The sequence below is a fragment of the Miniopterus natalensis genome, chromosome 12, assembly GCF_054644295.1.
Source record: "Miniopterus natalensis isolate mMinNat1 chromosome 12, mMinNat1.hap1, whole genome shotgun sequence".
Classification (NCBI taxonomy): Eukaryota; Metazoa; Chordata; class Mammalia; order Chiroptera; family Miniopteridae; genus Miniopterus; species Miniopterus natalensis.
In genome coordinates, this window is record NC_142092.1 from 66462494 (window position 1) to 66484502 (window position 22009).

Here is a 22009-nt window from a genome sequence, read left to right on the forward strand (position 1 = left end):
GAAAGACGTAATCTCAACAAAATCACAATTACAAGGAGTTTTATTGTTTGGCTTTGGTTTGAAGTTTGGGTAATTTTGTTTTTCACTAAAACAAAAGGGTGACGTTGAATTAAGGCACCACAAGAAAGCCAAATTTGTACCAGTTTCAAGATTAGGTATTTTAACACACATTGTCTCTACTTTACAAAACAGCCTGCCAAGTAGATATACGTCCCATTTAAATGCTGGATAAGCTAGAATTCAGTTTAAACAACTTTCCCAAGGTCGAAAGATTAGTGAGTGGCAGAAGAAAACGGATGTCAAACCCTACAGACTTTCCATTACATTGTTTTTATTACTAATTATTCATGAAGATACTTAATGACACTGTTACAATCTAAACGACTCATCTGCATCTATTTTCTCTTCAAATACAGCTTTGTGATAGCATAAAATCTTAATGCCTAAGAACACATTAAAGGTAAGAAAACTGTCTTTAAATCAAACAACTTATTTAAGTTTCCTGCTGGGCAAAGCGAGCTCACAGTGACATCTTTAGTAGAGCTTTCTTTTTCTAATGAAAGCTTTTGAGCGGACTGCATGTTTTCAATATAACATAAAGCAGGGAATGCAAAATGTGTTGTGAAATGATACCAAAAGAAGTTCAAAAGCTGGAATACAATTTCCTAAAGGTTTAACAAAAAAAAGTCTCCTAAGCATTTAAGCAGAGGTTAGTTCCTGTTTTATAGATCTTGCACTCCACTTTCCATAGAGTCTAGCACAGTGCTGAACCTAAACTGAGTGCTCAAAGAATAAAAAACTCTAAAAATCAGATGTATGATAGTAAGACCTCAGTCATGTAGAATCCTGGGGAAATCAAGCTTATATGGCAGTTTTTGAGAAAGCTGAAGACCTACATTTTTCAAGTATTGAAACTTAATCACTTTGGTTATAAATCTTTCCAAACTAGATTATACATCTCAGTGCTTTTTTGAAAAGAATATTTTGAATAAAACATTGTCTTGACAACTACAACAGACATCTGTTTTGGCTGTCTAGCATCCATTCTTCCTTCTTAGACAGCATCAGATTTTCCTCTGAGGAACTACTCTGCCTATTCTCAGGCTACGGAATCCAGATGGCACTGAACAGGCCCCCACATACATCCTCTCTCATCCCCCAATCAACAGCTCAGAGTCACCCAGCTCAGAACCATGGGGATTGGTTCAGAGATTGGCCTATGACCCAGATGGGACCTAGCACAATCATACAATCGCCCTTGGGAGTATGATTCAAACTAACGTCTAAGACATTTTTTTTCCACTTGGATAACTAAAGTGGTAGAATATAAGCTTGGATTTCCTAGTAGCCATCTCCTTGGCACTGTATAAGGAGCACTTGCCCCAAAATGAACCCAACACAGAAGACAGAAAAGAGATAAAGAGATGATAAATATCTTTGAAAATATAAGTAGAACACCTAGACCCAGCAAAACCCAAAGCCAGGTTTATCACTTCCTTTCTCAGAATTGAGAGCCAATAAATTCCCTTTTTTACTCAAGCCAGACTTCATTGGGCTCTGCCATTTACAGCAAAAAGAATCCTGATTAATACAATGACTTAATGTTATCAACATGATCAGTAACTATGCTGAGCAATATAATACAGAAAAATCCTCAAGGCAAACCAAAGCCTGTAGGGCATAAGCTAGGGGCTTTCCCATGAATAAAGGATTTAAGTTTGAATGCATGGATTCTGAAAAATCTACTTTGGCTAATTTTACTTCCCACTTTTCAACTGTGTTAGCTTGAGAATAACTGCTGAACAGCAGAGTTCTACCCAGACGTGACCTCTTTGCCTTACTCAAAAATAATATAATAATTTAAAATAACAGCTACTTTGGTATAGATCTAACCAAAAATATATACAAGAACTATATGAGAACCACAAAACTCTAATAAACAAAATCAAAGAACTAAACAAATGGAGATATTCCATGTTCATAGATAAGACGACTCAATATTGTCAACATGTCACTTCTTTACAATTGATCTACAGATTAAATGCAATTACAATCAAAATACTAGCAAGTTATTTTGTGGATAATGACAAATGGGCTCTAAAGTTTATTGTCAACACAATATTGAAGGAGAGGGACAATATTAGAGGATTGACATTAACCGACTTCAAGAATTACCATGAAGCTATGGGATGGTGTAGGTGAAAGAACAGACAATGGATCAAAAGAAAGCCTGGAAATAAACCCACATAAATATAGTCAAGTGATCTTTGACAAATGAAGAAAGGCAATACAATGGAGCACAGATAGTTTTTTCAACAAACAGTACTGGAATACCTGGACATCCACATGCAATCTAGACACAAGTCTTCCTTACACCCTCACAAAAGTAACTCAAAATGGATCATAAACTGAAATGTAAAACACAAAACTATAAAACTCCCAGAAGATAACATAGGAGAAAACCTAGATGACCTAGGGTATAGTAATGGCCTTTCAGATACATCACAGGCACGATCCATGAAAGAATTGATAAGCTCAACTTCATTAACATTATAAACTTCTGCTCCACCAAAGTCAACGTCAAGAGAAAGAGAGGACAAACCACAGAATGGGAGAAGGTATTTGCAAAAGACACTTAATAAAGAACTGTTATCGAAAATATAGGAAGAACTCTTAAAACTCAACAATAAGTAAACAAACAGCCCAATTAAAAAATGGGCTGAACACCTTAATGGATACCTCACCAAACAAGATATGCAGATGGAAAATAAACATATGAAAAAATGTTCCACATCATATGTCATCAGGGAAATGAAAATTAAAACAATTTGATACCATTACACAACTATTAGAATGGCGAAAATCCAAAACACTGACAACACCAAATGCTGGTGAAGATGTGGAGCAATAGGAACTCTCATGCATTGGTGGAGGGAATGCAAAATGGTGCAGTCACTTTAGAAGATGGTTTGGCAGTTTCTTACAAAACTAAACATAGTTAGTATAATATCCAGCAATCATGCTCCCTGGTATAAAATTTACCTGAGGAGTTGAAAACTTATGTCCACACAAAATTCTGCACACAATTTATAGCAGCTTTATTCATAACTGCTAAAACTTGGAAGCATCCAAGATGTCCTTCAGTAGGTGAATGGATAAACTATGGCACATCCAGGCAATGAAATATTATTTAGTGCCAAAAAGAAATGAGCTATCAAGCCATAAAAAGACACAGAGGAGCCTTAAATGCATATTGCTAGGTGAATGAAGCCATCTCAAAAAGCTACATACTGTATGATTCCACCTATACAATACTCTGGAGAAGGCAAAGCTATGGAAACAGTAAAAAGATCAGTGGCTGTCAGAGGATGAGAGGGCATGGAGGGATGAATAGGTAAAGCACAGAGGATTTTTAGGGCAGTGAAAACACTCTGTATACTATAATGATGAATTCATGTCATTACACATTTGTCTAAACCCACAGAATATACAACACCAAGAGTGAACTTGGTGAATAATGGACTTTGGGTGATTATGATGTGTTAATGTAGGTTCATCAATTGTAATAAATGTACTATTCCGCAGGGGGATGTGGATCATGGGGGAAGTTGTACATGTGTGGGGCAGGCAATATATGGGACATCTCTGTATCTTCCTCTCACTTTTACTGTGAACCTAAAACTTCTCTTAAAAAGTAAATCTTTTAAAATAAATGATAAATAACAATAGCTCCCATTTACTAAGAACTTTCCGTGTCCCATGCACTATGCATTCCCATTTAATCTTTTCAACTGGATGAAGTAGGTACTATTAGGTCCCCCATTTTGTAGTTAAGAAAATGAAGTTCTGCCCAGACAGGCGTGGCTCAGCGGTTGAGCGTCGACCTAGGATCCAGGCGATTGGGGTTCGATTCCCAGTCAGGGCACATGCCCGGGTTGCAGGCTCAATCAATGACTCTCACATCATTGATGTTTCTATCTCTGTCTCTCCCTCTCCTTCCTCGCTCTGAAATCAATAAAGATATATTTTAAAAAATAAAAAATAAATAAAAATTTATAAAAAGAAAATGAGGTTCTGAGATTGGCATTTTGAGGGAATAATTTTTTTTTCAATCAACAAACTTCCTGCTCACATGGATTTTATCATTTAGTAGATCAATAGTCCACCAAGAGGGCTAGAGGCCTAACACTGTGAACCACAAACACAGCAAGAACCACACTGTCATGAATTACCAAAAATTTTGAGACTCTCCTCAAAATTTTAAATATTAAACTTAATATTGTAATTTATATTGAGATGGCCCCTAAATTTCACACTTTAGGAACAGAAAGAAACGACTGCTGATTTATTATATGATTACTGAAAAGAAGACTATAAATTTAGTTACTACCTCTAAGAATATTTTAATTTGAAGTAAAACAACTTTCAAAAAGACTTTTCCCCTGTTCACTCCACTTCTAAACAGATAGCATAAATTGTTATTATTAAAGTCAATTTTTTAGAAAAATCTAATAATGTTGAACATCCACTATGATCACAGATTCAGGCAAAGCTCCTAGAATAAGAGTCCTGTAAAGTGAAAGCTAAAGTGCAGAATAACAAATCTGGCTCTCAGTGTCTTAAGTTGGCCAAAACTCAGTTATCTTCATGATACTGCCAATACAGAAATGTGAACAGATATTTAAGAGATATTTTAAAGCCAAGTGTTTTTTTGTTTTTTTTAAGGTTACTGCTTAACACCAAGCTAGCTGAAAATCTCAGCAAACCACAGCACTATGTCTACAGCAGTCCTCTCACAGAGTTCTCACAACACTTTCTCAACCTGACTATGCACTTTTTATAAAGTGGCTATTGGACTAGTGCATTCAAAACACTGGGATGGGAGTTAACATAGGAGGAAGCTGCTTTGCCAAACAGTTTTGAGAACCTGATGCTGCCACTCTCCCAGTGCTAAGCGGCTGGCCAAGAACAGTGCCCACAGCAGGCTCAGAGATGCCAGCTGTAATGAGACACTTGTGTCTGAAATGCATTCAGTTTCAGCATGGCCAGTGCCATCTGATCATGGGACTCAGCAGGCTCATCCCTCTTACAAGAGCACCCTCTTCCGAGACCTTCAGGCAGACTAAACTCAGCTTTGGGAGCTTTCACAACTTGAGATGGCTACATTGCTTTTCTGGAATTCCTATGTAAAGGTGGGTTCTTGAACAAAAATACACAAATTAGTGTATACAAAATGGGATGTGGCCAAAAAAAAGAAAGAAAAAAAGAAAAAGGAAAGCATAAAAAGATTAAGAATGAAGTAGATCAATGATCTACTCAAAATCATCCAACTTCTTTTTAAAGCATTAAAATCATATACCTAAATAGCAAGCATCATACACAAAGATGTTCACTGGCTTATCTACAACAGGAAAACTGTGGAAACAATCTAAAGATCCAATTGTAAGTAAATATAGCTCATAAACATGATGTAATATTTATAGCAACTGAAATGACTTTTACAAAGCTATGCTAATAATTTTAGGAAAAACAATAATCTGGGGAGGGAGCAAGAAAAACACACACAGCAGGATTTCAGGGAGAAAGTTTATATATTTTAGCTACACACACTTACACAAAAAAGACTACAAGGAAATAAATACAGCAAACACTAATAGTAGTAATTTCTGTGTGATGATTTTCTCTTAATTTTTCAAAAATTTTTAAATTTTATACATACTCAAGATCTAATCAGAAAACAAGCTACTAAAAATTTAAAGGTAGCCCTGCTGGGCGTGGCTCAGAGGTTGAGCATCGACCTAGGATCCAGGCGATCAGGGTTCGATTCCCGGTCAGGGCACATGCCCGGGTTGCGGGCTCGATCCCCAGGCGGGGGCATGCTGGAGGCAGCCGATCAATGACTCTCTCATCATTGACGTTTCTCTCTCTCTCTCTCCCTCTCCTTTCCTCTCTCTGAAATCAATAAAGATATATTTTTTAAAAAATAAAAATTTAAAAAAATAAAAATTTAAAGGTAATAGAAAAACAACACACCAAGATAATCTGCCAATATGTACTCAAATAGCTTGAGAAATTTTTTAGTATTTTTTTAAATTTACAATGATAACATAACATACCATAGTATAAGAAAAATTGTAAGAATGAAACTCCCACAGAAGTTTTATAGAAAAAATGTATACTAAATCCCCCAATTAAAGACCCGTAAAGTAGTTTCAGTGCTTTCTAACCCACCTTCTCACAGCAGGGAATTAATCCCTCTGGGGGATGCAAACGAACTTCAAAGAGAAGATTATGCCCAGACACTAGTACTGTATAGCAAAAGATTTATACCTAAGTTTGCTCAGAGATCAGAGATGCAAGTCCAAGAAACAAAGACTAATTTTAAGGCAGATTTCTTTGCAATCATAAAATTTTTTTTTAATTGCATTAAAAAATAGCAGGAAAAGCAAATACGATGTTTTATTAAAAATAATAAGGTTGTAGAAGTAGACAAAATATTACCTACAATTAAATATTAAGTGACAGCTTATTCACTAGTAATAGCAACTAAGAAATCTTACAAATTCCCTAAGAAAATAAGCAGCACCATGAGTTCAATTTGTGTACCCAAATTTTACTTTCACAGTGTTTGGAAGGTATCCAGTTCAGTATCACGGATCTTAGTGCAATGTCTAAGCAGAAGTGACAGATCACATGACTCTCCCATGGATTTCATGGAATGCTCTTTAGAGCACAGAGCACATGAGAGTTTACAATACACGCCTTCAATAGCACAAACATTAAAAGTTATTGATGGGGACAGGGGGCCTGTCTTTAAATTCCAGCATTTCTCATTGGCCTTTCTCACATGTGTCCTTTGTCACTTTCATTGTGAGGTAATTTTTTAGGTATGATTTAGAAGTGTGTGATAATTTTATAAAAATATGTTTTAATTAGAGGAGTAGCATATCTTAGTAATTCAGCTTTACTTAGTTTCCCAATTTTAAAAAATCATGAGTAAGGAATCAAATTTAGAGCTTAACTTTCCTGGATATTAATCACCTAATAGAAAACTGAAGTCCTTGGCAGATTAAAGATCTAAATGAGAATGGCAAAACTACAGAATTCTTAGAAGAAAATATATCTGTAGGGTAGAAAATTACTGATAAATTTTACTATATTAAAGTCACTAAGTTTTGGTCAAAGGTACCATAAAGAGAGTGAAAGACAAACCACAGAGTGAAAGACAAATCAGAGTGGAGAAGATATCTGTAACGCATACAAGCAGATAATTAATATTCATAATATATAAATAATTTCTTATGAATCAATAAGGAAAAGGTAAAAAACTCGATTTAAAAAATGAGCAAGAGATCTGAATAGGCATTTTAAAAGAGAAACTGAATAAGCATATGAAAGGCGCTCAATCTCATCAGTCATCAGGAAAATGCAAATAAAAACAAGGATATGCTACTATACAACCATCAAGTTGGCAAAAAAAGTCTAATTGTACCAAGGACTGATGAAGTAGTACAGCACTGGACTACCAAATGCTGAAGGAAGTGTAGATGAACACAATCAATTCTGAAAAACAGGTTAGCATGACGCAGTCATCAAGTATGGAATCTATCCTATGGAAATATGTTTATGAGCACCAGGATTCACATATAAGGATCACAGCAGCACTGCTTGCAATAACCAAAAATTGTGATCAACTTCAAAAGTTTTTAACAGAATGGATAAATGGATTGTGATATAATCCTAGAGTGTATTACACAGCAATGAAAATGAATGACTATAGCCACACACAACATGGAGGATCCTTACGAACATCGTCTTGAATAAAAAGCAGCAAAACTATACATAAAATGTTTCTGTTTCTATACAATTCAGAAACATGCTTTACTAAATTATACTTTTCAAGGAGGTATACTATGTAATAAAACTATAAAGAAAAACAAAGAAACAATTATCCTAAGAATCAGGATAGTAGTTACCTCTAGAGAAAGAATAAGAGGGACCTCTGGGGTGCTGGCCAAACCTGTCTCTAATATTTACAGATAAGAGTACAAATAGAGGCCCATATACCAATAAGGAAGCTTACAAACTATGAAATAAAATATGTTCTACCCTCCTATCATGACAAACATGCCTTTATCTACCCAGAAGACCGAATTCATACTGAGAATTTTTGGATTCCTTAGAGTTCCATGTGAAAACCTGATGGTGCAGGGAAAACTGGCCACTGGGCCACTGCTCATAGCTCCTTTCTCTATCCCAAGGACCTCACACACAGCATGCAGTCCCCCCATTCACAAGTCCAAGCTCCATCCCATACTACTGCCCACAAACAGCCACCCTTAGGCCATCCCTTGGGCCTAGGGGTGTATACACCAACAGCTCAGCACCTATCCTCAGAAAGGTGAACCCCAGGAAAAGACTCTTGCAGGCTCTGGAAATAAGCTCTGGGCATTTGGGCACAAAATTCTGAGATCCTATGTACTCATTGCATGGTCTAGGATGTAAGGGTTCAGGCTCCAAGTGGGCATGTCCCATAGGCCCCAAAGACTCCTCGTCCCAGCCCGGCTGGGCGTGGCTCAGTGGTTGAGCGTCGACCTAGGATCCAGGCGATTGGGGTTCGATTCTGGGTTGCGGGCTCAAGGCAGCCGATCAATTACTCTCTCATCATTGATGTTTCTAGCTTTCCCTCTCCTTTCCTCTCTCTGAAATCAATAAAGATATATTTAAAAAAAAAAAAAAAGACTCCTCGCCCCATGGAAGTGGGCCAAAGCAGGTCCCTCTAAAGCATCGGGCCAGGGAAGGGATCCCTCCTGCCAGGGAGAGAATTTCCTTAGAACTAAGCAACATTATATTTCTTAACCTGGACAGCAGTAACATGGGTACTCACTTTATAATTATTTGTGAAACTGTACATAAAAGTTTTATGTACTTTTCCAAAAATAATGGGACCAACATCACGTGCCTGCTGATATGATACACAAAATCATGTTCTAGATATACTCTTGCCAAAAATCCATAACCTAAATCTAATCATCAGGATATAATCAGATCCAATACATGGACCCTCTAAAAAACAAGCTAATTTCTTCAAAAGTATGTCATAAAAGGTAAAGAAAAGCCACAAAACTATTCCATACTGAAAGAAACTAAATAGATATGAAACTAAATAGAGTGCATGATCCTGAATTAGATTCTGGATCAAAGGGGAAATGCTATAAACGACCCTATTGGGACAATTGATTAAATTTAAATATGAACAAGTGACATTATATCAATGTTAAATTAGTTATGTAGGAAAATGTTGTTATTCTTAGGAGATATATTCTGAAGAATTTAGGGGTGAAAGGTCACAATGTCTGCAACTTATTCTCAAGTGGGTCAGCAAAAATAATATGTATATGCATCTAGAGTGAAGCAAATATAGCCAAAATGTAACAAAAGATGAATCTAAGGAAAGGGTATATGCATTTGACTATCCTTGGAATGTTGATCTTTTAAATATTTTCAAAATAAAAAGGTTTTAAAAATATACTAAAGAGCCCGGCTGGGCGTGGCTCAGCGGTTGAGCATCAGCCTATGATCCGGACAATCAGGGTTCGATTCCCAGTCAGGGCACATGTCCAGGTTTCGGGCTCGATCCCAGCAGGGGGTGTGCAGGAGGCAGCCAATCAATGACTCATCATTGATGTTTCTCTCTCTCTCTCTCTCTCTCTCCCTTCCTCTCTCTGAAATCAATAAAGATATATTTAAAATACATATATATATATATATATGTATATACATACACACACACTAAAGAGTTAAACAAGAAAGGAGTTATCTGCAGAAAGGGAAGAGGAATCAAATCACTGGGGTATGAGGATAAGATAAAGACTTCATTTTGTTCATTCTTCCATCTTATTTGCACTTTTCCAATTTTGTTCATATTCCCCCAAAAATGTCACTTTAACTTTGGGGGGAGGGAAGTCCTACATCATTGAAAGGGGAAACATTAGCAAATATAGAAATAAGAAAAATGTTTATCCTTAAATGTATCTCTCAAATCACAGCCATCATCAAATGGTTATACTCTGTAATGTCAGTCAATAGAAGTGCTGCTTCAGCCAACAGAAGTACATACACACCGAGTAACCCTTCCCAATCCAATGGTTTGCACAGTAAGAGGCATAATTTACCAAGGCTATTAACATTCTACTTCTGGAACAACCATACAGTTGTAACATGTATCACAGCCTTCGTTAGATAATCCAGAAAGTGGAGCACACACAGTTATCTCACTCTTGCTATTAGGAGAAATTCATTCATTTTAACAAACATTGGTGGTGATGTACAAAGCCCTGCAAATGATTTAAAAAGGTGTATATACCATGTCATTGTCCTCAAGAAGGCAACGCAGCAAAGTGAAAAGGACATGAACCAGACAGTTGCTATATGACCTTAGCAAGTTATTTAACCTCTGTGAGATTGTTTTCTCATAGGTATAATGGAGATGCCACCCAGCTATCTATAAGGGCTGTACTGTAAAGACTAACTATATATGTCAAACATGTAGGACAAGACAAACTCAATAAAAGGAGCTATTTTTATGAGCATTACAATCTAATAAAATAATGAAATAGAAAATATGCCCAACGTTGTGTAGCCAATTAAGGGTATAAATACCATTGAAATCCTGATTATTCTAAGTTTCTAATCCAAATAAATGCATTGTCTCTAAACACCAAATAATATATGCAACTGTTAGTGTGTATGGACCAAGAGTTGCTCCCTAACACACCTTTGGCAAATGCATCACTCTCTCAGGCACCAAGAAAAAGAACACTGGGTCATAAGGTTATTTTTTTCTCACTAACCAAGAAGGGTTTCAGGTCAAGAAGTGATATACTCAGTCTGCACATGATCTTCTAACCGTATCTAAGACTCTGTCATCCAGGAATACATGCCCAATTAGTCCAAAAGCTAAAGCCAGAGGAGGTGCTTCCTTCAAATAATTTCCAACTTTCTTCTACTGGCAAACATAAAATTTACTAAATTAAACCCATTTCAAACATCTTCCAGTTTGGTTACGAAGATTTCCCTTATTATTATATTATATCCCTTCACATGTTTCGTAAATGTATATAAATAATCCCTTCTTATTTTATAACCTAATTTTAAGCCTTCCTCATTAGCAAGGTGACAATATTTCCTACTAAATAGTTGACTTCCAGGCATCTGTGAAAGGCACAAACCAAAACCCAATGATTACAATAAAGCCATACTTTAAGCCTGTTATGGCAGTAACTCTTAATTTAAATTGTCCACTGTGCTTATGATGAGGTAGGCACAAATAAAAGGGAAAGGCACTTAAACATGCCTAAAGATAAATAACAGTTCAGAACATTCACATATTACCCCATGTGCATGGCTATCTTATACAATAAACAAAGATGGCATATCATAATTGAACATGCAAATACCTGAAAGAGTGCCACCTGTCCTGGGATAGGCCACTTCAACATACACTTCAAACGTGGTCTCTGGGTTTTGCCTATAAAAGAAACAGATCATGATTACTGACAAGGACTGAGGTAGCATGGTTACAGAACAAGTGGGCTGTGGTATAAAGCATACCTTGATTAAAATCATTAGCTCCACAACTTAATGGTTGTGGAACTTTGGACAAGTTACTCAACTCTGAGCCACGCCTCCTAATCTATAAAATGAAGATACTTATCCAGAAAAATTATTGTGAAACTTAACATGCGCGCGCGCGCGCGCACACACATACACACACACACACATTGTCTGGGTACAATGTCTGGCCAATAACTGGCAAGCCATTATTACAATTTTACAAATGTTACATCTCCAATTTACACCGCTAGATCTCCAAAGTCACAGGTAGAATTCTGAGGAAACTCAAAGCAAGGCAACACCAGCACAAAGTAGCCTTCTCCCTCATATTCCAGGAAAAGCACTCATACGATGAAGTTAACTTGCTTATTCACAGGTTTTAAGACTGAAACAAGAGAAACAGTATCCTGTCTCACTGAGCTGTTATGAGACAGGATCTAATCTAAATATAAGACTGTTCCCACACAGGGGGCTTCACCTGTATTGGCAATTGCAAGTATATGAATGTTCACTATTACATCCTTTTACCTTTTTATGTCATAAATATTTCATAATACATTTTTAAAAGATCACAGCACTAACAGAATGTTAACAGTTAATTCCGAGTGATGAGAACATTGGGGTTATATTTCTTTGCATTTTCTCTTTTTCTTTGATTCTAAAACTACAATAAAAAGAAATTATTTCCAGATTGAATGAAAATCATTCAGCAGAAGAAAATGTTATACTTTCAAATGTCTATAACTGAATTATATTTTAAACCTGACAACAAAGCTCAGAGAAGAAACTTTCTGAACTTCCTAATCAGATCTAAGGTTTAATTTCAATCAAATAAATACTTTGAATTTACCCAGTAGATTCGTTTTCAAAATAACTATCTCATTTATCTCATTTCATTCTTACAATCCCAGGAGGTAGGTGCATCAGGCATTATCATCACTATACAGGTGAGGAACCTGAGGCAGAGTTCCTAAGTGACTTGTCCATGGTCCCACAGCTACTTAGAAATGCTGCCAGAACCAGAATTCATACCTCCTGGCACTCAAATTCTGTTTCATTGATTCTAAAATGAACTTTTTCCCCCACAATTTTGCATTTCTTACAATCTATTGCATCTTACAATTCTACATGACAGCATTTTTTTCTTTCTTGATAATACATATAACAGTATATCTTATAAATAATAGCATCTTAGGTTCAATAAAATATGGTAATACTCCCTCTAGTTCCTTAGCAGTAGAAAGAAAAATGTGTGTTTTGTCAATCAGGAATCTAGTTATTTCTCTTGTGAAGGATTATTGAATAGAAACTTGGGGTTTTGCTTTAAATAAGTACCTGCAGCTGAAGAGTCGGCTGCTCTAAAATTCAAGGCACTAAACATACTTTTTCACATATAATTTAAAAATTAGACACTAAATCAGAGTATCTTACTTAAAAAACTGAATGAAACAAAGTGAACTGAAGTTTTAAGAGCCTTCAAAAAAATGTGCTCTATTTTCCCTGCCAGAGGGTACAAAAAGACCTACAAAGTCAGTATCCTCTGGCCACCAAACATTTGTGGAAAATACCATATGAAAACATCCTTTTCATTTACATGACCTCAAAGAACAGTGTCTGATGAAAGAAAGGAATGTTCTAAGGGTCATCTGAAGAACACCAGGAAGACTCCTTCTAAAACCTAAATAAATCTTAAGTCTATTCTGCAATAGGCTAAATCTCATATCACAATTTCATTCCTCTAGGTTAAGATAATGGTTTTCAAAATGTGTTTGTTCTACAGGACCCTAGGACTCCATACAGGTTCTTCAGAATTTTCAGTTTTTTACCCTAATTTCCATTTTCCTTTTTCCCCATTTAAAAAATTGCAATGACAAACATGAGCATGGAAAGGTGTTACATACCAAATTTTTAAACACTGGAGCTCCAACACATTGACTTGTGCCACTAAGGTAAGGTGATCGCGCAGACCTGCTATCTCTCTAAGTGAACACTGTCTACACTGCTGGCCTCTGTTCCTCCTCCTCTCCCTCTTTAACATACTTTATCCAGGCTTCTGAGCCCACCACACCACTGAAACAACTTGTCACCATCACCAATGACCTCCACGCTGCTAAAATGGTCAATTCTCAGTGCTTGTATGACTCAACCTCTCAGCAGCATTTGACACAGTTAATTGACTTACCCTTCTTGAAACACTCTAGTCACTTGCCTTCCAGGATATGACTCTCTAGTAGCACTCTTCCTACCTTCCTGGCTGCTCCTTTGCCATAATTCCTTCTCAAGTAAGCTCTCCTACCCTGGAACTTAGTCCTGGACCTCTCCCTATCTACACTTAGTACTTAGATGGCCTCACTCAGTCTCAGGGCTTTAATTATGTAAATGCTGACAAGCACCAAGGTCATGTCCCCCATCTTTTTCCTGGACTCCAGATTCCAACTGCCTACTCACATCACCACCTGGAAACCTATGAAGCATTTCTAACTTAACAAATGCTGCTTTTCTTCCTCAAACCTGCATCTCTTGAAATCCACCAGTTATTCAGACCAAAAAACTTGACACCTCAGGTCCTTGAATCCTCTCTGTTTTACATGCCACAATTGTTCCCATGCCACAATTGACCAATCAGCAAATTCTGTTGACTTGATCCTCAAAATATATCCAGAATCTCAATGCTTCTCAGCATCCCAAAGCTACCATCTTTGAAAGATCACCATCTCCTCACCTCTATTACTGCAGTACTCTCCTGACTGGGTCTCCTTGCTTCCTCCCTTGCCCTCCTATAGTCAGATTTCAACTCAGTGGCCAATAATCGTTTTATTCTAAAGGTCAAGTTATGTCAGTCCTCTGCGCCAAACCTCCCAAAAGCTTCCCATACCACTCAAAGTCTTAGTTCTGGAAATAGACAGTGGTAATGGTTATACAACAATATGAATGTATTTAATACCACTCAAATGTACTCTTAAAAGTGGTTATGATGAAAAATCTTGTTATACGTAATTTAAAAGAAAGTGAGGAGGAAAAAAGTCCTCACAGGGTCCTACATGATGTGGACTTTGCCTGTCTCTCCAACTTCATTTCATACCCCTCTCCCCTTGCTCACTGCATTCCAGCCACACTGGCCTTCTCTCTGCTCCTTAGACACATGAAACTCATGCCTATATTACAGCCCTTCATATTGATCTTCATATAGGTGGCCCTTCATGTAGCTGTCATTCAAAACTTCACTTATACTTGACCTCCTCAGAAATGCCTTCCTGAACACTCTCTCTACCACCTAATTTTAATTCTCAATACCCTGGTTTCTCTTCAGATGGCAAAAATCTTTCCCCTTTTTTAGTTCTCCATATCACACCTATCACAATCTTGTTTACTGTCAGTTGCCCTCCTCTAAATGTAAACTGCAGGAGCCGGGACTTTGTCTATGATGCCCACTAATGTTTCTCTCAACAGTGCATGGCACCCAGCCAGAATCCAATGAGCACTGAGGAGGGATAAAGACAGCACAAACTAGCCTTCCTGCAGCCTCAAAGATCTCAGTAAGTGACTGGAGTGATCACACACGTCTGTGATTCTCAAGTTTTAACATGTTAAAAGACTATTTCCAGCCCCACCTCCAGAATTCCTGGGGTAGGACCTGAGAATTAGCATGTCTAACAAGTGCCCAGGTAATACTTGTGCTGCTGGACTAGTGATCACACTTTCAGAACCACTGGTCTAGTTAAATGGAAGTCTTCTTCCAAGAAACTCAGTACATACAACATAAAATAAACACAAGGTATACCTCAATAATCAATCGCCTCAACAATGCTTTTGCAGTACAATAGATTTCAAAGAAAAAGGCATTGTAGAAGCAATGAAGCTCACTCCTCTGCTGCTATGCAGTTACTGCCTCACTCCAATGAGTAATAACAAGACTACATTAAGTTCCTTACTCAGTTCAAACAGCTGCCAGAGTTCTACTAATGGAGCCAAAAATTATGACAGCCTCTTTCAGAAGCGAAAACGAAAAGCAAAAAGCTGAGCAAAACACTAAGAACAAGTTAAACTATAAGTTATAGTCATGTTCATCCATGATCACTTACATGTTGCCTTATGGGAGAAGTGGTGACTAAAGTGACAAGTTATATAACATAGCAACAAATATACATAAGCTATTTTAAGGGCCAGTGAAGCCAATGCAGATGGAAGCATTTTCTGTTCCTCTGCAAATCAAAAAATAAATTTAAAAGTGTGTCCTCTAAACACAAATGGCCAAGTAACTCTTAATATTTTCATTAAGCCTGTAAATAATTAAGATATAACAATTTCCAGAGAATCTCTGGGACAACCCTGAGAATCATCTTCCATGACTCGTCAAGATACTCAATATTTTTTAACTGCTTGACTAAAAGAACTGAAAATCCTTTTTCTGTCCTATTAACACTCACTGCTAATTCAGTACATATAATGATGCTGAGAATACAATATTCAGAGCCAATTTTCCAATACAGACCCAAGTTTTCCCAGAACCCAGAATGCTTCATGCTATATCTTAAGGTATTACCATGGAAATGCCCTGGTTCTGCCATGATATTGCACTATTAATTGCCTTACTCCTATACTGCCATGATCTGGAACCCTGCCCATCTGCATCTTTTGTTTGCCACCCACACTCACCTCCTGCAGTTCTGCACCCTAAGATCCAGCCAGAATGGGTTGTAGGCCTCTGAAAAGACCATGCTGATTCTCCAATAATAACATCATTACCATACTACTACCACTACCTACTGTTTCCTACATGCCAGGCATGATCCTAAGCACTTTAAACGCATTATTTCAGTTAATCTTCAACAATCGTATAGATATTAGCCCCAGTTCAGGAATAAGGACACAAACTCAGAGGATAAACTGGCCAAAATCAAAGCAAGAGAGTGGTAAAATTAGCATGGACCATTCAAAAACACTAATCACTTCACTATTCTACGTTTTTCAGCCGCTCTTCTGCAAGAAACAATCTTTCTAGTCTTTTGAATTTGACAAATTCATCCATCAAGCCTCAGCTCAGGCGTCTCCTCCTCTCTGGAAAGTCTTCTCAATCCCCCTCACTCACAGCCCAGACTGGGTTAAGTGCCCCTCCTTTACCCTCCCAGGCCACCCTGTGCTTCTGCACTCTAGCAGCTCTCACCAAGTCAACCCTGACGCAATCACAATTACCTGGGGAGCTTTTAAAAGTCCTGATGCCCAGGCCATACCCCAGAACAATTAAATCAGAATCTCCAGGCATCGGTGTTTTTTATAGCTCCCCAACTTATTCCAATGTGCAGCCAAGGTGGAGAACCACCAGTGTACCTCTGACTAAATATCTGTCTTCCCACTCAACTGGCAGCTCCCTGAGGGAACCACTGTCTTATAACCACAGTTCCACACCTGGCACAATAAATGTTTGATGAATGAGTTGTCCTCCAACATGTGACATGTAGTTTTCAGCTCCCATAACTGTTTCTCTCTCTCTGACAAGAGATAATTTGCTGAATACACACCATGGTTACTTTTTAAAGATGTTTTCCTGTGGAATCAAAGGTATGGCCTGGCCAGGCGTGGCTCAGCGGCTGAGCGTCGACCTAGGATCCAGGCGATCAGGGTTAGATTCCCGGTCAGGGCATATGCCCGGGTTGCAGGCTCGATCCCCAGTCGGGGGCCTGCAGGAGGCAGCCGATCAATGACTCTCTCATCATTGATGTTTCTCTCTCTCTCTCCCTCCCTCTCCTTTCCTCTCTCTGAAATCAATAAAGATATATTTTTTTTTAAAAAAAAAAAAGCATGAATAAGTCACTCCTGCTGACATCAGCCTCAGCCCTTAAATATGGGAAAATGACACACAAACAGCTAAAATGCATTTGAAAGAAGGGAGGTCTGCGCAGTTCTTACTTCTGGGAGAAAGAAGCCTGAAAGTAAGCCAAGAGAGCATTTTTATTCAACACAGTACCTCTCTTCTGAACACAGTTCTCAGTGACTCACGGGAAGGGCCATGCTCAGTGCTCAGGGCCATGTTCTCAGAATGATTAAGTACACTCAGCTTCAAGTCAAGGAATAGACACAGGCTTTGACAATATTCAGGCAACAGGAAAGATTAATGGTTTGGGGGGGTGTTTGGGGTTTTTTTTAGAGCATCATGCTATTGATCACTCTGCTGGATCACCAGCTTTCAATTAGGATCTACCTTTCTTCAATAACAACATATTATGAGACTAGGAGAAAAATGTAATACTCTTCACAAAATGAATCTTTGCTGCATATGGTAACCATGTCATAATGCTAGGCCCTCATTCCCTTTATGTGTTACTTATTAGACCTACAAACTGAAAGACACAGTGTTAGGACCCCTGACTCATTTCACAGCAGTCAAATCTTCAAATCAGCTAGTATTCATCAAGCAAAATGGAATAGAGTAATGATTTGACTTCAGCACACTGTTTCTTTAATTACAAACTTATATGCTGAGGGGGCTAAGGTATAATATTTCAAAATCCACACCAACTGAACTGTCTTAAATTGACAACACAGTCAAAAGAAACTGTATATACTTCAGAACATGCTAGCAAACATCACCTAATAAACATTGATTCCTTTAAGCTAGACAAACAAGCAAAAAGGTAGTGTTAATATTTCCAACAAGTCTCCATTTGTTTCAGTGGACTCTGAAATTAAAGCCCTTTTCCAGGCTGAAAATTCTGTATCAAAGGGTGCTTTCTAACCCATAACAAGTTAACACCTCCATAGAAGAATGCAGTCATTGTTGAAACTTGTTAGAAAATGATTAACTTAGTTGTGTAATTATACAAACAAGTTGTTTCAAGATTTTACACTTTGCTTTTCATTTCTAATAATGCTCTCAGGATCAGATTAATAAAGATACACAGAGACTGCTGTGAGAGGAGTTACTAAGTTTTACCTTTCCATATATCCCTATGAAAGATCCTTATGCCACAATGAGCAAAGCAAGTTCACTGGAAAAAGTTTAGCTACATTCCAAGCAGAAAAACGGCCTGCACACCCCTCAGCAATGTACAGTACCCCATACCGTTTTAAGAAATCTCTACAGTGCTGAGCTACAGTGTAAAATCTAGACTCTTCAACCATATTAATAGCATTTGCAAATATCTTATCTATTTCAGTATCAATAAAGTTTGTCCTTAAAAAATATTTAAAAGCCTCCCCTTTCCTAACTTTCCCCCTTGCTCCTTTTCCTCTGGAATTTTAGCCCTAAATTGGGCAGGGCAAGGTAGATGTCCACACTGGCGGAGCCTGGGCAGGATGGGGAAACGTTCCCACAAAGGAGTAACCAGACAAGGGATGTGAGAGTGTGAGCAGGGTGGAATGTATCTGGCTGAGGGGTGGCCCGGCAACTCGATGTCAAATCCAAGTGACTGAGGAAGGGCCCATTCAGGGGAAGCAGCCTGGCATGGGGAGCCAGAGCTCAGGCAGGGTAAGAAGGGCGTTCACACACTGGGTGGCCAGGCCTGGGACGTTGAAACACAAGTGGGGTGAGAAGGGTGCCCCATGGAGGGACATGGGTGTCAGGGCCCAAGATGGAGAAAAGCATGTCCAAGTACAAGGACACCCTAGAGTGGGGTGTGGAAGCCCAAGCAGAGGTAAGGAGGGTGACCATATGGGATCAGGGGAGCTTGTCCGGTATGATTGACAAAGTCAGAGTCCAAGCTGGGTGAGTGGGGCATCCACAAGGCAGTGGGGAGGGCAAAGGCATGTCAAACCACCAGCGTAGGCGCTGTGATCCTAGGAAAGCAAGGTCAAAGAGGAGAGCATCCAGCCACATGGGGCAGAAGATGAAGGGGCAGTGTGCCTGACCAGAGACCAAGACCGGTAAGGAGGGTCTACTTTCTCACAGTTGAAGTTAGCAGAAAATTAGAATAAATTCTCTGGAGTTGGATTTGAATTGGAGATTAGTATGAATTCAAGGTTTTCAATAAATATGTAAAGAAAAAGAATGTTAATGTAACCTGACTTTAACACACATGTTTCTTGGCTCTGTTTAATGGCAGGGCCTGGTAGCAATAACACCCCAACACCAATGAGCACAGTACCAGACTTTGGCTTCTAAATACAAGTCTCCTCTAAAAGGAACCAGGGCTGGGGCAGAGAAAGTAAAGATTAGCTTGAAACATCTTATTGTGCCATAAAGCAAAGGAGTGCCCAAAGAATAATGTCAAAAAGAACGGCTTGAAAAGGCCCCACTGGCCAAATCTGGGGTAATTTGAGCATCAAAATCAATAATGATATTAACAGATTATTAACCCTCCAAATAAAACAGGAAGCCATGAGTCCACATTGGTGAATAAATTGAAAATTTAATGAGAAATGGAGCCCAGTTTCAAAGTACCTTCCCACAAAACACTAGTAGCAAGAGGGGGAAAAGGTGGAAGTTTGGCAAAACTGCCTTAATCAGGTCATCAAAGTGATCACTGTCAGTAATGAGACAAACTGCTGGAATGCAATGAGAAAAACACTGCAGCACGCCTGTAGTAGGCAGTTTGACAGACATGAGCAGAGTAAGGACAACGGGCTAGGGGTAGGCTAGGGACAAAGGGTCAGCAGGGTGGAAAGCCCCATGTATCTAGCAAAGGAAATTGTAGAGTGGGACCTCATCCCCAGGGTGACCTTTTGTCCCCTAGCTTATCACTGGTCATGTGGCTTGGATCCCTGGCCTTTCTTCCCTAGAGATAACATCTAGGCCTCAGTTGTATTCCAGCTCCAGGCCCAAAAAAGCAGCAAAACCAGAAAAGCAACACCAAGGCAGACCTCAAGATCAACTGCATTGAATAATGACTCCTGCCCTGGTACTGACCAATCAATGAGTGGAGAACTAAACCCTAAAGGGACACTCCTGGAAAGCTGATATTATATTTAAATCTTCCCCTGGGAACTCCCCTAAAATCTGCACCCTTAAAACCCCTAGGACTAGCACCCAGTGAGCTCTCCCTCCCAAGAGTACCCCTGTGCCTTTCCCTCCCTCTCCCCCACCCCCCAAGCCCCCTGATGAGTCACCTTTACCTCCCTCACTTCTAAGCTCCAAGGGCCCTTCCTTTACCTCTGTAACTTGTTTCCTAAGCCAATTTCTGCTATGAATTTCTTCTACCTCTGTGATTTTCCAAATAAATGTTCTCTTATAGTTTGAGTCTTGGCTCTGAATTCTTTCCTAGCAACCTCAAGTACCAAGGTTGCTGAGCCCAGCTGTGGTCTGATCCCACCAGTCTAACACCTGGTACCGTTCTCGCCACCCACAACACTCCCATGATATTCCTGCCAAAATGTTAAACCTGAACCTAATCGTGAGGAAACATCAAACAAATTCAAACTGAGAGATCTTCTAAAAAATAGCTGGCCTGTAATCTTCAAGTTTCAAGGTCATGAAAATCAAGGAAAAACTAAAGATCTCTTCCAGACTAAAGGAAACTAGAGACATCACAACTAAATGCAACATGTGATTCTGAACTGGATCCTTTTGCTACAATGAAAGATATTATCAGGACTACTGAAATTTGAATGGGGTCTAAGAATTAGATGTAGCAATGAATCAATGTTAATTTCCTAATTTTGATAGTGATGTTGTGGTTTTATAGGACAATGCCTTTGTTTGTAGGAAAAGCCCACTGAAGTATTCAGGGGTAATGAGGCATCAGGTCAGCACCTCACTCAAAATTGTGTTTCTGGGGGTTTTTAATTCTTTATGTTGTACTGTCAACTTTTCTGTAAGATTCTGGCTTAAAAACAAAAACCATTCATTTAATACTAATTTCCCATGGAGTATTCCATTGTATAAATGTACCACAGCTTTTTTATCCACTCATCTACTGATGGGCACTTGGGACTATTTGCAGATCTTGGGAGGTAGGCAAAGAGGGGGGGAAATGGGGGACATCTGTAACTAGCTATGGGATTAGAACCATTTAACTTTTCGTGCATCAGCTCCCTCCCCATCAAAATATACCACCTGCCCTGCTCTTCTCAAAGTTGTTTCAGGAATCAAATAACAGAAAAATGAAAAAGTGCTTTCTTTGTATACTAAAAGATACTAAGCCAACATAGAGGGTATTATCATTATAAAAAATAAATAGCTTTACTTTACCAATGATAGGCTTTGATCTCAAAGACTCAAAATTCTTAAGCTTTCAAATATTGTTACTAAAAGCAATCCAGAAAATAAGAAACTAGCCACTTAGGTGAGGTGTCTATTAAGGTGTGTTGTTTTTTTTTAATGTGTTTTTTTTTTAATTTGTGTTTATTTTTTTAAATATATCTTTATTGATTTCAGAGATAGGAAAGGAGAGAGCTAGAAACATCAATAATGAGTCAGTCATTGATCAGCTGCCTCGAGCCCGAAACCCAGGCATGTGCC

General features: G+C 38.5%; 1 protein-coding gene across 3 annotated transcripts in view; it reads right to left on the minus strand.

The window, feature by feature from the left end:
* The window catches only part of DENND1A (DENN domain containing 1A), a 405649-nt gene that overhangs the window by 367061 nt on the left and 16579 nt on the right, over positions 1–22009 (minus strand). Inside the window, exons 1-2 of one of the 3 annotated variants that reach the window (XM_016210953.2) lie at positions 13518–13691; positions 11460–11530 (exon numbers count right to left, since the gene is read on the minus strand). In XM_016210953.2, coding sequence (XP_016066439.2) covers positions 11460–11530; positions 13518–13654 — 208 coding nt within the window. In that variant the 5' untranslated portion in view covers positions 13655–13691. Of the gene's footprint in view, positions 1–11459; positions 11716–13517; positions 13692–22009 lie in introns of those variants that run through there. The other 2 variants (XM_087822901.1, XM_087822900.1) reach the window with 2 other exon arrangements.